Source organism: Molossus molossus, unplaced genomic scaffold, assembly GCF_014108415.1.
Source record: "Molossus molossus isolate mMolMol1 unplaced genomic scaffold, mMolMol1.p scaffold_m16_p_4, whole genome shotgun sequence".
NCBI classification, from domain to species: Eukaryota; Metazoa; Chordata; class Mammalia; order Chiroptera; family Molossidae; genus Molossus; species Molossus molossus.
The window spans coordinates 76,152,754-76,170,281 of NW_023425377.1; the positions used below are offsets into that span (position 1 = coordinate 76,152,754).

A 17,528-nucleotide genomic window follows, 5' to 3' on the forward strand; every position below is an offset into this window, starting at 1 on the left:
CCTGTGATTTCTTTCTTTCTTTGTGTGCATGTGAGCACGTGTGTGCACACCCACCTGCCTGCGCGCACACACACACACGCACACACACACGCACCTGCTTGTGGCCCAGCTACGACTGGAATCACTGGAAAGGACACTATTTGTAGGTATTTGCTTTAATGTAATTTTTCCCAAGGAACCCAGAAGTGTGACAGGGCTCAATCCATGCCACCCACTTCCCGATGTGACTTGGAACCGGGGAGAGAGCCAGAGCAGTCAGACAGGTGCAGAGCAAGACCAGCTTCACTGCCCATCGGGCCAGCCTGGCAGTGGCAGCTACTCCGAGACTGCTGAGCCTCCTCGCTCCCCACACTGACAGCCTCTCCGTGTTTTTCTACACAGATTGTGAGGCCATGGCATGAAGGCGACAAAGTCTGGGTGTCATGGACCCAAGTGTTTAACATCAACATGACAAAGGAATTACTAAAGAAAATGAATTTTTACAAAATAACCTTGAAGCTCTGGGACAATACAGACAAGGTTTCCAAAAAAATCAAGTATTCTCGACTCAAGATTTCTGGGTATTTAGAGGAGGCAGGATCTTTTGGTAAGTCAGGTATTCATGTTTTATTTGAAATGTTTCTAGGGGTTGTGGCTTCTCACTGGTAACAGGAGAAAAGCCTGTGTTTCCTTGACCTTATTTTCCTGGGCTTACACTGGTTTCTGCATCAGTGGTACGTCCTTCCTCCAGGATGCGCTGGGGTGTCAGGAAATGCCACCTGGCATCTGTGTGCACGTTAGCCACCACCTCCACCTCTGCCACCTTTGGGGACGTCCTGTCCCTGGACAGTGTGCCAACATAGGCAGCACCCAAGCCTGTCTCCCCGGATGAGTATTGTGTGTTTGCTAGGGAAAAAAAAAAAAAAACTAGAGGACACCAAGAAATAAAAGAGAAAACTTAAAATAACTTAAAAAGTCCCACCACCCCAAGACATCATGTTAGCAGTTTCACATAGACCCTCTAGACTCTTACTGTGTCAATATTATATCAACCCCAGAAAGTCTCCTTTTTAACTCCCCTTGAAGGAGAGTGCTGGGAGGAGGAGGAGAAAGACCCAGGCTTCGCAGTCAGACAACTCAATCCTGTCTCCATCCTGAACTAGCTGGTGACCTGGGGCATGTACCTGCTTTCTCTGGTCAGATGCCTGGAACAGGGCAGTGAAAGTGGTCCTCGGGCACAAGCCAAAAAGATGGTGTGCACTGTCTATACAGAATTTAAAAACAATGAAATGCTGTCAATTAAAACATGCCATGGCAGTCATTGTAAAAATGCATCTCCATTTTTAGAGATGTTAAAAGGTAAAAGCAATGTGCACTGGAGAATACATGGAGTACAATTATACTGCTGCTGTCGGTGGCTAGCCAAGAAGTACAGCTCTTCCCATTTTATAGTAAGCACCAGAGACTGTCACTTGCTCAAAGTGAATGGCAGTGCCACAGTCAGAACCCAGTTTTGTAACTTGAAAATCTCCGTTCTCCAAGTTTACAGCCTTTCTGGCATTGGGTGCCTAGGGCTTCCAACTTTTATTTCTATTTTTTATTTGAAAAAGTTTTCTTTTTTTCTTCTTTAAATTTTTAGAGAGAGAGGAAGGGAGAGGGAGAGAGAAATATGGATGAGAGAGAACATCAACGGGCCACCTCCTGCATGCACCCCACTGGGGACTGGACCCATAACCTGGGCATGTGCCCTGACCAGGAATAGAACCAGTGACCTCTTGGTGCATGGGTCAACACTCAACCACTAAGCCACACTGGCCGGGAATGGGCTACCAGCTCTTTATCTTTCATTATAGCCAGCATTTTTTATCCTTGGCACTATTGGCATCTTGGGTCTGATCATTCCTTGTTGTGGGACTGTCCCGTGCACTATAGGATGTCTGGCAGCATCCCTCTGGCTGCCAGAAGTAGCCCCCAGTTTTGACCATCAAGAATTTCTTCAGACATTGTCTCCTAGAGGAATGGGGGACAAAATCACCCCTTGCTGAGAATCACTGGTTTCTATCAAAACTACTAATCGTAGGATTCTTGTGTGAGAAAATGGGATTCAAGGTGACTTTTCTCACTTGTATCAAAGGAAAGACCCGTGGCCTCAAAGTGTGGCCTCTAACCCACTTGATTAGATGCACTTTGCAGATTCTAGGGCTTGTCCCAGAGCTGCTGAGCCAGAGTTCCTGGCAAGCATCTTACCTGCAGAAGCTCACTTTGGAGCAGGGGTACTGGGGCTTCTGGGGAAGGGGCCATGGAGCCAGGACTGGAAGGGTACATGGAGTGAGCTGGCCAGAAAGTAAAAGAGAAAGGATGCTGTCAGCCCTGCTGTGAGGGCCCGTGGACTATTTGCTTAGTGTTCTTGAAATAAGAGCACCTACCCTTCCTCGAACTTTGTCCCAAGCTTAGTATCACCTGCAGCTTATATTAAATAATTTATTTCTGCCAGGCCAGTGTGGCTCAGTGGATTGAGCATCATCCCATGGACTGAGAGGTCCCAGTTCAATTCCTGATCAGGGCACATGCCCGGGCTGTGGGCTCGATCCCCAGTAGGGGATGTGCAGGAGGCAGCCGATCGATGTTTCTCTCTCACATCAATATTTCTATCTCTCTCTAAAATAATCAATAAAAACAAATTTTAAAATAATAATTTTCCTACTAGAAAAATTAGTATGTTTTCACTTTGTAAAACAATTCAGAAATAGACTAGTTAAAAAGAAGAAGAAATTAAAATCACAAGAAACCTAACCAGAGATAGCCATTTCTAACACTTCCCTGTCATTTTCTATATGTAGTACAAAATGTTAACAAAAATAAATCTATTATACATGTTGTCTTAAGTTCTGCCTTTTTTCACTTAAAAACTTTCTTCTTAAAACTCCTGTTTTTGGAGAGTGCAAAAATACCATAAGAGGTTTGGTACCAAGGAGATACGAAATGTATTTGGATGCACTGTAGGTTATGTGCCAGAATGTGTTAGCTTTCAGCCTACTGGTGTTGAATGGAGCATCCCAGCCAAGAGTTAGCATTTCTCTTCCATAAAATCTGCTCAGTCTCTTGGTGACTCAGTATTGAAGAACAACATCATTCTTGAAAGCCCCCCTCCCCACCGCAGGTCAGAGTTGATTCCTGCTGTGTCTTCAATTCTTGGCCGATCCCCCCCGCCCCCAACACCTAGTTGGTGTCCTACTTGTGTGTTATCCTTTGCGCTCTCTCCCCCTCAGCTTGCTCTTCTCTGTGAACCCAGCTCTTTTTCTGTCTCCTCTCTTCTACCATTGTCCCATGACCTTTCTACATCACCCTTTACCCTGACATTTCATTGCTCTACAACTTTTTATGGCTGCCCAGTGCCTAAGTGGGGACCAAGTCTGACTTCTGAGTTCAGCCTTAAAAGCATCTTATAATTTGTTCCCCACAGCTCCTTTCTCATTGCCTCTCCCACCTCATACCTTGTCCACCCCTGGTCCCTGAAGATACGAGGCTTTTCCTCACTGTAGGGCCTGCCTTCAGGCATTTTGGCTATATTTAAGGGGCTCTTAGCATCATCTCTTTCTTCAAACTTTTTCATCTATCCTTCAGCACAACCCATTTTCACCTCTTTTTCCCCCACGCCTGTCTTGTAGCTTCCATTATCTCCTTTCATTCACTTAATTTCTCTGCTCAGTCATCTTTCCACCAGCTGGTTGCTATCATGTGCACATCAAGCCCCATGTTGACAGAAGTGAAGAACGTGCATGAAGGGGCCATCTACACAGCGGAGGGCAGAAGCTCTTGACTTTGCTAAGTTAAGCCCAGCTCTCTGACTGCAGGAAAGTCACTTCAGTGTCAGATTCCATGTCTGTAACAAGGGGAAGTGTGATGATTAAATGGAATAACATATGTCAAGCACTTAATGGTCTTATTTGGAAGAAGCCATTGCCCGTTGAGGTTTACGTTTCCTGGTGTTTTGGAGCAGCCCCTGAGGCAACACCTCCAGGAGGTCAGGGGCCTTGCCTCCCCTGTCCACTGCTCCATCTCCAACACCAGAGAAGATAGCCACATAGTGGGTATTCAGTAAGTATTTCTGGTTAATTGAACCAACGATTCTTTTTTATCCTGCATTCTAGAGGAAGTGAAACAAATGGTTTTAAATCAGAGATCACCGCCTGAACAAAACATTCAGGTCAAAGAGGAGTGGAGCCAGGAGTATGAACTGGAAAAGCTAGAAAAAGCAGGAAAGCACTTGAAGCCTTTGCACGGTGAGTAGAGATGCCCCCTGTGGACAAGCTGAGTGAAAACTGGGCCGGGAGCCACTGCTGGGGATGCTGGTGCAGAGCGTGCGCGCTGGCATCCAGCCCTCTGTCCGCGCCCTCCGGCACCACGCACCTGCCAGCGCCCGCCCTGCTCTCTGCACAACCCACTGGAGGCTGTGGAGTCTTTCTCTTCATTTAATTTGGGTCTACTTTGTGGCTTACAAAAACACTTTCCAAATGTAGCAGTTATGTGTGTGTGAGAGAGAAAACTCAGTAAATGTAAACATATATGAGATGAGCAGGGGAAATTATCTGTAATTCCATCACCAGGAACAGGCCTTGTATTATCTTGGTTTATCACATTGTAACAAATTCCTTTCTTTTTTTTTCTAAGATTTTTTTACATAGATAAGGTTATCCTGGGTTCGTAATTGCATATTCTGAGGTTAATGTGTCATCTGTGCACTTTCCAGTTTCCTTCAAAACTTTCCATAAACTTTAATTAGGATGACTAAATATAATTTCATCTGCTGGTAATAAATACTATAATTTGCTTAATCATTCCCTATAGATGGGAACTTAGAAAGCTGGAGGTATTTTTAGTATTCTCTAATGTAAACAGTGCCGAAGTGGACAGTTGAATAGATAATATTCAATCCTTTTTTTTTTCCTTTGTGAGATATTATGTTAATAACTGGGGCTCCCCTCTTCCTCCATTTGTCCAAATAACTATAATTAGCCTGTATATCTGATCGTTTACTCATTTATTCTTAACAAACCTTTTTACTGAACGCTCACCACACAGAGGCCTGCCTGGGGCCGGCATACATAGTGTGAAAGGGGCCCTCATGTCTCAGTGAGCTCAGATGGAACAAGATGTTGAGAAACATTTGCTAATAAATATTACCAGGTTCTCATCCAGCAGAGCCTGAAACTTTTTCCACAAATACCGAGAAAAACAAAAAGCTACTCAGAACAAAAGATCTAGTCACAATTGGGTAAGGAAGGACCCCATAGTATTTTGGGGAGTGGGAGTGGAGCCCCGTCTTGTACTAGTCCCACAGACTTTCACCATGAACCATGTAGACTTTAGTACATTCAGTTAATGGGAACTCATGCAGTCCAGGAGGAAATTAAAGGAACGCTTGTGTTTATGAGCACCTTATAAATCAGGCACTGTGCTTTGGAATGCATTACTTTATCTCATTTGATATTCATAATGATCACTGTTGGGTGGTATTACTATCTCTATTTTCTACACAAGGTGATTTGAGTGGTTAAGTAATTTGTACAACGTTCTGAGACCAGAATTCTTGGGAATTCAGGGAATATTGGTAAAGCCAGGATCCTGACCCACACCTTCAGATTCCTGGGTCCACAGCCCTTACTGGCTGAGAGTACAGTTCTCTTGGGGCCTCTTGGAGCTTAAGAAGGGCCTGGAGGAGGAGTTTCCTTGGATGCTTTGGGGACCATGGATAAAATGGAGGCCCAGATGGTGGCTTGGGGTAGTGGGACACGTTCAACCAAGAGAAAATGTCATTTAAAAATCTTAATTTTAAAAAGTTGTTTTTACATTAAACTTATGGATTAATTTGGGAGGAATTGACATTTTTACTTTGAGAAGTTCTCCCATCCCTGATCATGCTGTATCTTTTTACCTAATTCAGGTTCTCCTTTATGACTTTGTTAATAGAGTTATTTTTTTTTCTTCCTATGGGTGTTATGAATAATTTCTGTAAATGAATTCCTGGATATTTTAGAATTTCAGTTGCTTTCATTAAAAAATATATTATTTTCCATGATAGAGGGGTACACAAAAGTAGGCAAAAGAAGGTATACAGTTGTTCACATGGGAAACACAATTTATTCTTGTATTATTTATTTATTTATTATTGTGTTATTTTCCATATAAACAACTGTAGACCTACTTTTGCTCCCCCCCCCCCCCGTATTTTCTAGTTGGTTAGAAATTGATGGTGCAAGTGTGGTCTACAGACCAACAGCATCAGCATTACCAGGGAACCTGTTAGAAATGTGGAATCTCAGGACCACCCTAGGCTTACTAAAACATAATCTGTATTTTATTTCACAAAATTCCCAGGTAATTCATATACATGTTAAAATTTGAGAAGCATTGGATTACAGGAATGCAATGCTATAACTTTTAACTTGTTCATGTTTAGTCATGTAAATATCTGGTTCCTGATTTTTTTTTCACCTTTATTTATTTTTCTCTTTGTGAATATTTTAATGGAGCATTTCAAGAATATTTCTTTGGGAGGGACAACCATAATAGGGGTGAAAGAATTCACTGTGAGACTTTTATTTAGCAGCTTAACAAACATAAAAGCAAACATTTCAAAGTAGGATTGGATTTTGGAATTTTATAATATAACTAGACTCAGAAGAATCACAAAATATTTCAATAAGATTCTTTGATATCTGTCCAAATATTACTCAAAATAAGAAGATACTACACATACTTTCAACTTATCCATTCTATCTCACCTCATTCATCCATCCATCCACCCATCCATTCATTTAATTCCATTTCATTCCATTTGCTTTATCCACATTATCCCATTTATTCACCTCCTCTATCAATCCCTTCCCATTCTTCCAATACTTTTGTATTTCTGATCCATGGTGTTGTCAACTTGGGAAACATGAAAATCTCTAATGTTTACTAGAGACGTTCAAGCACATAATTACAATTCTATGTGATAGATGCTATGTTAGGGGTAGGTATGTGGTATGTTGGGGAAGCACAAAAGAGTGGGGGAAAGACTCTCCTTGGAATATAGGAGGCTATATGCTTATTGTGGAATGAGGGAGAGGGCATCCCAGGTTGCAGGAACTGCTCTTGTAGAAGCATGCAATCTTAGTGACAGACTGCCCAGAGGCAAAGATCCTCAGAGCCTCAGTATGAGACAGAATTCTACAGCCAGTGCGCTTGCTGTCTGCTGGGATGGTCATTTCCCATGCATTCAGCTGTAACTGCTACAAGTCATTTCCTTGGCTCTCCGTCAGCTGATCTGCTTTTCCTGGTTCATTCACACTGAGGCTACAGAGAAGTGACTGCTGGAAGGAGTCGGGCTACTAGGTGTTGGAGACACAAAGGAATAAGAAAGACTAGTCCACACTTTCATATCTAAACATTGCTCAGCTCTTTCTGAGTTTTCTCTTTTCCAGAATAAACAGCCCCACTCCTTTTTAGGTTTTTAAGTATTTTAATGAGATTTTCAAACCATTCTTTTTATTCTGAAATAAAGATACACAGAAAAATATAACAACAATGTACCCACATTTTAGGTGTTATTATCTTGCTGTATTGTCTTAAATCTCTTTCTTGCTCTTTCTTCTTCTTTCTTTTTTTAAAGAAAAAGAAGATTACAAATACAATTTAATTCCTTTTTGCATCCTGCACTTTTAAGAATTATACCATATCCTGGTATAATTCTTGGTGTGATCCCTCCTTCCTGCCACCCCATTCTTTCTCACCCATTCATACAACATTGTATCGATTTTTGTTTTTATGAATTACAGAAATGACTCCATACCAAACATATTTTGCTGCAACTTGCTTTTTGCACTAACTTTATTTCTGAGATTTATTTGTGTCAATCAATATATGTAAGTCCAGCACCTTCATTTCAACCTCTGTAAAGTACTTCATTAGATGCATGTACCATCCTCCATGTGGCCTCGCACCCAGGGGCATCTGATTTGTCTCCCATTTCCCGTGCCACCAGCACTGCCCTAGTGAGCATCCCTGTGCACCTGCGGGAGAATCTAGGGCAGTGATTTTCAACTGGTGTGCTGCAAGAATTTTTAAAACACACAACACCTGACTGTTTAATCAGGGTATTGAGCTCGTTTCCTTTAGATTGACAAATTAAAAATATATATATATATACAACAGCCAAAACATCAATAGCCGTCAGGTGTAAATGAATAAAAATTATACCTATTTTTTTGTCAGATAAACAAAAAATATAGTAATTTTTTGGTGTGCCGCAGATTTTAGTCATTAGTTTATGTGTGCCATGAGATGAAAATGGTTGAAAATCGCTGGTATAGGGCATTGCGCAGTGCCATCACCAGGTGTATGAAATACCTTTACCCCTCAGGATGCTGACAGTTTACTCTCTGGGCTGTACCTCCTCGCCCTCCTGACAGCATTCCTGAGAATTCCTGCTCTCCACACCATCACCTAAGCTTGTCACAGTAGGGGCTTAATTACTCATTCCTAATAAGGTTGAGAGTCTCTCATATGCTTATTTGATCACATTTGTATATGATTAGCCTCTCCTTATATCTTTGCCTATTTTTCTGTTCGGTTTCAAATTTTTTTTTATGAATTAACAATGTACATCTTCTAATTATGCATTGTCAGTTACATGCATTATAAACATTACAGACTGAGATCTGTAACTTATTTTTATTTGGTAAAACGGATAATTATTCCTTTTGTACTTCTGGCAGTGTTTTAGGAAATTTTCCTCATAGGGATGTCAATATAGTTTCCTATGAATTCTTGTCATGATTTTGAAGATTCTGTTTTCCCCCTTTAGCCTGCAGTTCATTTTGCATATGGCACTGATGCCACTGTAACAATCTGGTTATTAAGTACCAGGAAAGGAGCAGCAGGGAGGCCAGATAATATAGGCATGCCATCTGTGCCAGGAAGCTGCGGTTTAACACTCTCCAGGTCTGTTCCCTGCAGATCCTGGGGGAAGGGACTGGACAAAGGAAGGATAAACGCATACCCGGTGGTCCAAATGAAATAGAAATGTACATGCCTGTCACACCTGCGAACAGGTCATTGGCGAGAATAGGCATGGCCATTGCAAGTGCGGGAAGATTTGATATTTAAACTCCTAAACAAAGATGTTCTCTCTCTCTCTCTCTTGCTCTCTCTTGCACATTGGGCTCCTGGTACTCTTGTTGCAGAGGGTGCAGTCCCCTGCATTTGTCCACATAGCCCACAGCCATGTGGATCCCACACACAATTGACTAATGAACTGCAACTACCCTGATGCTGTGCCAGACTTAACTCCACCGTGAAATGGAAACTCTGAACACTGGCTTTGCTTTTAGCTCTGCTAAATCCCCAGCTGTACCTCCTTCAGAACTGGTTTAAGAGAAATGGGGCTTTGCAAACCAAGGGATGTAACTCCCTGCAAATAAAGTTTTTTTTACCACCTCTCATCTTCCCATGGGGGCCTCCAGAAATGCTTATTCCAGCAGTGTCCCATGAACCCCACTCCCTGGAGCAATGGAGAGGGGCAATCCACATGATTCTCTGATAACAGCATGTGTCCAACAGTTTCATCCGCCTCTAAATGAACAGTCAATATTAATTGACTAGTCCATTCCTTCCCACTGGTTTGAAATGCCAACTCTGGCATCTATTAAGTCCCTTTTGTGTGTGGATCTAGTTCTGGGCTTTCCAGTCTGTTCCATGGGCCTCTGTACAATGGAACCAATAGCTCATGGTAACTAGCCCCTCTGCCCATATTCTTGGGTGGCAGCAGGTGGAGAGTCGGGACAGCCCTCAATTTCTCCCTGCATATAACTGGCAACTGGTCAGCCACATTTAGATACCTCTTCTGGTTGCCGGGAAGGAGCCGCAGCACAGAGAACAACCACTGCCTTCAAGGAGTTTCCAGAACCTTCCAAGACGTTTGCAGCATGTGTGTATTCACGTGTGGCAGCTTGAATGTGAGCTCCTCTTAACACTTATTTCCCTCTTTTGATTTTACAGTTAAGTGGAAAGAATCAGACAGGGGAAAGAAAAAAATGAAAAGAAGGAAGAAATGTCAAACAGAAGAGGAAGCTGACCCCAAGCTGGCGGACTACTGGAAGCAGGGCGCCTTCACCATCCAGCTGGCAGTAATGCCGCTCCTTGCAGGTAGCCTCACCCACGCCCAGTGGCTTCTGTGTTTGTCACAGTGGCTACAAGTCCATAAGCAGGATGCTCATGGTGACCAAACCCTGCTCTATGCTACCTAACGTCATGCTCACAGCTACCTTAGCAAAGAGGGGGGTGAGTGTCCCTGTTTTATACAGAGAGTTTAAATGCATTTTTTAAGATTACATAGCAAGTAAGTGTAAAGCCAGGATGTGAACCCAGGTTTAATGTCAAAGTCTAAGGAAAAGCCTGTGACAATGATAAATGTCGCAATTTTGCTAAACAAGATGCTGCTTTTTATAAACTGTTTCCTCAAATTTTCATGAAAACATCTAGTAAAAGAAATTAGGAAAGAGAACCAGTATTTATGCCCCATCATTTGCTTCTCATGACAAACTTTGACCCTCCCAACAGACTGATGGTGTGGTGTCAGGGGTGGTGGTTATAACTGCCACCAATCTTTTCAGTGAAGAGTTAACCTGAGGTCACAGAGCTCAGTGGCAGAACAGGGCTTTGAATGTTTTGCTTTGTAAGGTCTATCACCAGTTATAAGCTAGGCTTCCTACAGTTGGATAAATAACAAATAGGCATGTATTAAATCCATACGTTTTGATGATGGAAAGCTCAGAATATACTTGGGGTAAAATTATGTGACTTTGTTTTTAAAAGGGTAATATAGCAGAGGGCATGCTCTCATTTTTCTCCTTAGAGAATAATTTGAAAACTATTTCATTGTGGGGAATTTTGGGCCATCATGGTGAATGTACGCTTTCTACTGGTCAATCAACAGACATTTAGTCTTAGGTCTTTTCTGAGATGGAACTGACCACATTTAGTGTCAAGTTCCAAGGGTGCTGGGAAAATCATAATTCTCCTAGGCTCTTGGGTCTATATTGATGCATTTTGAGGAAATGCTATTAAGTTTTTATCTTTCACTTTTGAATGGATTTTTTAATCAGCTTTGACCCAAAGTCAGGTTTTTCAGACTGACTGCCTTAGCCCCCGCCTCCCCCCATTCAGACTTTTTCCTCGAGAAGTGCTGTTTCAGAGACGCTTCGCCCCTCTCATGCTGTGTCTGGGAGGACTGAGTGTCCCCCACACCTGTTGTGTGCCTCTGAAACATCATGGTCCTTGAGTGTCGAGGAAGAACCAGTGGTCCTCTAGGTGGGTGAGCTCGGGGTGACCTACCCGACTTTGCTCCCTACTTTTGCTGTGAGGGGAATGTCAAATGGTCTTGGCCTGCCTGGCATGACCATTTCCAGCACAGTGAAACCAAGAGGTTCCTGGGCCTCCCCTGCCTTGAACCTGGGCCATCATGATCAAATAATGTGACCGTTATTGCAAGAGCTCCAATAACAGACTTTGGATCTTGACTCAGCCACTTACCAGCAAGTTATCTGCTTTCTCTAAGTCTTAGTTTCCTCCTCTATAAAATGGGAGAAAAATCCCTACCCTCTACCTCCTATAGGAAGGAGATGATCTGTGTCAACTGCTTAGCATGAAGCCTTGCACACAGTAAAACACAGACAGCTTGCTGGCGTGGAGGTGGCAGATGCTTCTGTCAGGACACTGGGTGGGCCTCTAGCAAGGAAAACAGAAGGAGACCCTCCTCCCTTACACTGATGTCATGGTTGATGGTGATAAACTGAGAATGGCCCTTGCTCAGCAGGTCAGTTCTGAGTTTGTGTTTGCTATCACAGCATAGGATCGATTCCAAAACCAGCATGATTTTATCTGTAGTAGTCATCTTCAGTTTCAAACTAGCCCAAGATTTTGCATTCTTCAGTGTTCCGTATTGGCTAGTTTGTAACCCAGCAAGGTTCTAGAAAGATTCTGAAATGAACTCTTATTTTTATTGCATAGTGAAAGTGCCAATCTTAGCCAAGCAGGACTGGTTTATGCACTGGCTCCAATGCTTAGCCAAGAGACCTTGGACGATTACATAACATCTCTGGCCCCCAGTTTCCCCATCTGTAAAGCAAAACTGATAGCAACCGTACAGCATTGTTTAAGGGTTAAATGGCTTTAATGCATATTGCAGCCTAGCAGTTGTAGGTGCACCAACCACACAGAGTCCATTTCTCTGCACCTTTTCCCTTATGCTGGAATAGAGATTCTCAATGCAGGCACTTGTGCCCCCCAGGGGACATTTGGCAGTGGATGGAAGCATTTTTGGTTATCACAAACAGGAGCCAGATGCTATTAGCATCTAGTAGGATCCTGCTAATGTCCCCACAACAGACAATTATCTATCCACAAATGTCTGTAGTACTGAGGCTGGGAAACCCTACCCTGCAATTGTGGCTGACATCTTCCTAAATTTCTGGGTGATGATTTGACATGTTTGTTCTGGAGATTTTTTCTAAACTGGGCAATCTTTTATATGAAAAGTCTTACAAATATGTAGAACACAAATCATAATTAGTTATGGACTTAAGGAGTGGCTTTCTTGAAGAAAGTCCCGTGGGAGCAGGGTTGTCCCCAGGAGATGCTCACTGCCCATGCAGACAGCAGCACACACATGGCCTATTTTGGAAGTACCTACTCTTTCTGAGCTTGAGTGACTGGGTTTTGATGTGCCCTGGAAATATATTTACAAGCATTTTGAAAGGAATAGAACTAATTTTTTTATAACATGTACTATTTGCTGGGCAGTGTTCCTGGCACCTGGCATAACCCTAAGAAAGGTAGCCGCTGTGCCCATTTTAAATGAGTAATTTGAGCCAAAGAGCCTCTAACTTGTTGTGGGTCATGTGCTACCAAGAGTCAGACCTCGGATTTGAACCTAGGCCTCTCTGCTTGCAAAACTGGAGCTTTATGAATTTTTCCCCTACACCAGTATGTCTCCAACCTGCTGAAATGAATGGACACCTTTTATTAGAAAAGTATTACCACAGCTATCTGTGTGTCATGCAGTGGCTCATTTCATCTGCCTTTTTTTCTGGTTGTACTATTGTAAAATCAACTAGTGGGAGGTCGATTGACTTGGCTCAAATGTATCAGTTATGTTCTACATTAGTAGCTATGCTTTTCTCATTAGACCACAGCAGTTAAAGTGACAACCATGGACACCAAAAGAACTTGTTTTTTAATGTGTTCTACTCTAAAATAACAGCCTGGAGCAGCACTCTCCACCAGAGCTTTCCACAGTGCTTGAGATATTTTATATCTGCACTGTCCAACCCAGTAACTCAGAGCCACACATGGCTACTCAGCATTTGAAATGTGACTTGTGTAGAAGGAACTACATTTTAAACTGTCTTTAATTTTACTTAATTTAAATTTAAGTAGCCACATATAGCCAGTAAGTACTGTACTAGACAGCACAAGTCTAGGATGGTGGTTCTGAATCACCTGGGGAACTTCTTAAAATCACAATGTGAAGGCCAGCTAAATCAAACTGTTTTGGGCGGCACCCAAGTATCCTTATTGTATCCTATAAATGATTCAGGAACTGCTTATATTACAAGATGATCATCAAGATTAAACTTAAAAGTTAAATTCTCTTAGAGAATTTATGAATGCTCAATTTGAGAAACGGGTGTGTAACATGCTGTCTGCATGTGTTTCCCAATTTTTTCCCCCCTCAAAGATTTCTTTTTTGTTGTCATTTTATCATTGTCTCTTCTCAGCTTGCCCAATCCCTCTGTGTTGTCTTGGGAATGTCATGAGTAACAGTCTAATGCTGTGTGTGTCCCCCCATCCCCCACCCCACCAGGATGGCAAAGTGTCGTGAGTCGTGGCAGTAAAATATCTGCCAACATTTTAGATTGCTTTTTGACTTTAAAAACAGAAGGTCCCATCATGACAGAAGAACAAAAGCAAGACTTAAACCCCCTGATCATAAAGATCAAATGTATTTCCTGCCTTCCATCGCAACCTGTGCCCATCCATGACCTAGAGGTAAGAATGAGCCAGATGAACTGGCTCCTTTTCCCAGCCAGCGTCCCATTAGGTGTTATCTTTTATCCCCCCAGTGGCCCTACATGAGGTGTATAACCATCCTCATTTTATTTGGGATCTCACAACATAAAAGAGATTGAGTTTCTCAGATTAGGAACTACCAAGTCTTGAGGTCTCCCACTACACCACAGATGTTCTTTAAATGGAGGCTGTGGTTCCCCCTTCAAAGGGGCTCCTAGACCTCCTCGTTACAGCAGCAGTGCTCACTTATTTTGAACCAGTCAGGTTAGCACTGCTGTTTATCTTGGAAGTTTCTTTATCACTCTCTTGGTGGGATCCCTGCCCCTAGATTCGATGTCTTCCTCTTTCTTTGTTTGCTCTCTGGTTTTGCTGGAGCACATTCTCCTGTAGCTTCTTGAGAAAAGGTTAAATGATGGGATAGGCTTGTACTTCTTCAACCTACGGATTCATGTCTTAGACATGTTCTTAAAGTTTCTATTCTTTTTTTTTTTTTATGAATTTTTATTTATTTTTTTGTTACAGACATTTTACCTTTTTACCCCATTGGCACCCCCCAACCCACCCCCCCTCCACCCTGTCCCCGGCTTAGTTGCCCATGTCCATTGGTCATGCATACATGCATATAAGTTCTGTGGTTTATCTCTTCTCACACCCCCACCCCCCACCCCCTCTTCTGAGGGATGTCAGTCTGTGCCCTACTTCCATGTGTCTGGGTCTACTGTATTTCTCAGACTGTTATGTTCATTATATTCCATATATAAGTGAAATCATGTGGTATTTGTCTTTTTCTGCATGGCTTCTTTCACTTAGGATAATACTTTCCAGGTCCCTCCATGTCGTCTCAAAGGATAAGAGATCTTTCTTTCTTACCGCTGCATAGTACTCCATTGTGTATATGTACCACGGTTTTTTTATCCATTCGTCTACTGGTGGACACTGGACTATTTCCAGATTTTACCTATTGTAAATAGTGCTGCTATGAACATGGGGGTACATATATTCTTCCTGATTGGTGTTTCAGGCTTCTTAGGGTATATTCCCAGCAGTGGGATCACTGGGTCAAATGGAAGTTCAATTTTTAATTTTTTGAGGTAGCACCATATTGTTTTCCATAGCGGCTGCACCAGTCTGCATTCCCACCAGCAGTGTATTAGAGTCCCCTTTTCTCCACACCCTCGCCAACACTTGTTGTTTGATGATTTGTTGATGGCGGCCATTCTGACAGGTGTGAGGTGATACCTCATTGTTGTTTTAATTTGCATCTCTCTGATGATTAGTGATGTTGAGCATTTCTTCATATGTCTCTTAGCCATTTGTATGTCCTGTTTGGAGAGGTGTCTATTCAGCTCCTCTGCCCATTTTTTAATTGGGTTCTTTGTCTTCCTTTTGTTGAGTTGTATGAGCACTCTATATATATTGGAAATTAACCCCTTATCTGATACATCATTGGCAATGATGTTCTCCCATACAGTGGGTTGCCTTTCCATTTTGATGATTGTTTCTTTTGCTGTGCAGAAGCTTTTTAGTTTGATGTAGTCCCATGTGTTCATTTTCTCCTTTATTTCTGTTGCCTTAGGTGATGTATCAGTGAAAACTCTGCTCTGTATGATGTCTGAAATTTTGTTGCCTACATTTTCTTCTAGAATTTTTATGGATTCACGGGTCACATTTAAGTCTTTTATCCATTTTGAGTTTATTTTGGTGTATGGTGTAAGTTGATGGTCTAGTTTCATTTTTCTGCATGTAGCTATCCAATTTTCCCAACATCATTTATTAAAGAGGCTGTCTTTACTCCACTGTATGCTCTTGCCACCTTTGTCAAATATTAATTGAGCGTATTGCCTTGGGTCCATTTCTGGGTTTTCAGTTCTGTTCCACTGGTCTATATGCCTGTTCTTGTGCCAGTACCACGCTGTTTTGATTACAGTGGCTTTGTAGTATAACCTGATATCTGGTATTGTGATCCCACCTACTTTGTTCTTCTTTTTCAAGATTGCTGTGGCTATTCGGGGTCTTTTTTGGTTCCATGTGAACTTTTGAAGTATTTGTTCTAGTTCTGTGAAATATGTCGTCGGTATTTTGATGGGGATTGCATTGAATCTATAGATTGCTTTGGGTAGTATGGACATTTTAATTATGTTAATTCTTCCAATCCATGAACAGGGTATGTGCTTCCACTTTTTTATATCTTCCTCTATTTCTTTTTTCAATGACCTGTAGTTTTCTGCAAATAGGTCCTTTACTTCTTTGGTTAAGTTTATTCCTAGGTATCGTAATTTTTTTGTAGCGATGGTAAATGGGATTGTTTTTTCAGTTTCTCTTTCTGTGAGTTCATCATTGGTGTACAAGAATGCCATCGATTTCTTGACGTTAATTTTGTATCCTGCTACTTTGCCAAATTCATTTATTAAGTCTAATAGATTTTTGATGGAGTCTTTAGGGTTTTCTATGTACAATATCATGTCATCTGCAAATAATGACAGTTTCACTTTCTCCTTTCCAATTTGGATCCCTTTTATTTTTTCTCCCTGTCTGATTGCTGTGGCTAAGACTTCCAGTACAATGTTAAATAAGAGTGGTGAAAGTGGACATCCCTGTCTTGTTCCTGTTCTTAATGGAAATGTTTTTAGTTTCTGTCCATTGAGTATGATGTTGGCTGTAGGTCTTTCATATATGGCCTTTATTATGTCGAGATATGATCCCTCTATTCCTACACTGCTGAGCGTTTTTATCAGAAATGGATGCTGGATTTTGTCGAATGCTTTTTCAGCATCTATTGATATGATCATGTGGTTTTTATTCTTCATTTTGTTTATGAGGTGTATCACGTTTATTGTTTTGCGAATATTGTACCAGCCTTGCATCCCTGGAATGAATCCCACTTGGTCATGGTGAATAATTTTTTTGATGTATTTCTGGATCCGATTTGCTAATATTTTGTTCAGGATTTTGGCGTCTATGTTCATCAGGGATATTGGCCTGTAGTTTTCTTTCTTTGTTGTGTCTTTTTCTGGTTTTGGAATTAGAATTATGCTGGCCTCATAGAACGTGTTTGGAAGTCTTCCTTCTTCTTGAATTTTTTGAAATAGTTTGAGGAGAATGGGTGTTAGTTCTTCTTTGAATGTTCGGTAAAATTCCCCCATGAAACCATCTGGGCCTGGGCTTTTGTTTGCTGGGAGAGTCTTGATTACCTCTTCAATTTCCTTAGTTGTTATTGGTCTGTTCAAGTTTTCTATCTCTTCCTGATCTAGTTTTGGGAGACTGTGTGTTTCTAGAAATTTGTCCATTTTGCTTAGATTGTCGAATTTGTTGCCATATAGTTGTTCATAGTAGTTGTTAACGATCTTTTGTATTTCTGTGGTGTTGGTTGTTACTTCTCCTCTTTCATTTCTGATTTTGTGTATTTGGGTTCTCTCTCTTTGTTTCTTGGTGAG

The 17,528-nt window shown here is 41.7% G+C and overlaps 1 protein-coding gene across 1 annotated transcript in view; it reads left to right on the plus strand.

Moving 5' to 3' along the window:
* The window catches only part of CFAP92 (cilia and flagella associated protein 92 (putative)), a 113,259-nt gene that overhangs the window by 10,391 nt on the left and 85,340 nt on the right, over window positions 1-17,528 (plus strand). Inside the window, exons 3-8 of the mRNA XM_036282231.1 lie at window positions 382-595; window positions 4,131-4,262; window positions 5,167-5,254; window positions 5,565-5,653; window positions 10,024-10,170; window positions 13,889-14,073. Of these exons, the coding sequence (XP_036138124.1) occupies window positions 382-595; window positions 4,131-4,262; window positions 5,167-5,254; window positions 5,565-5,653; window positions 10,024-10,170; window positions 13,889-14,073 (855 nt within the window). The remainder of the gene's footprint in view (window positions 1-381; window positions 596-4,130; window positions 4,263-5,166; window positions 5,255-5,564; window positions 5,654-10,023; window positions 10,171-13,888; window positions 14,074-17,528) is intronic.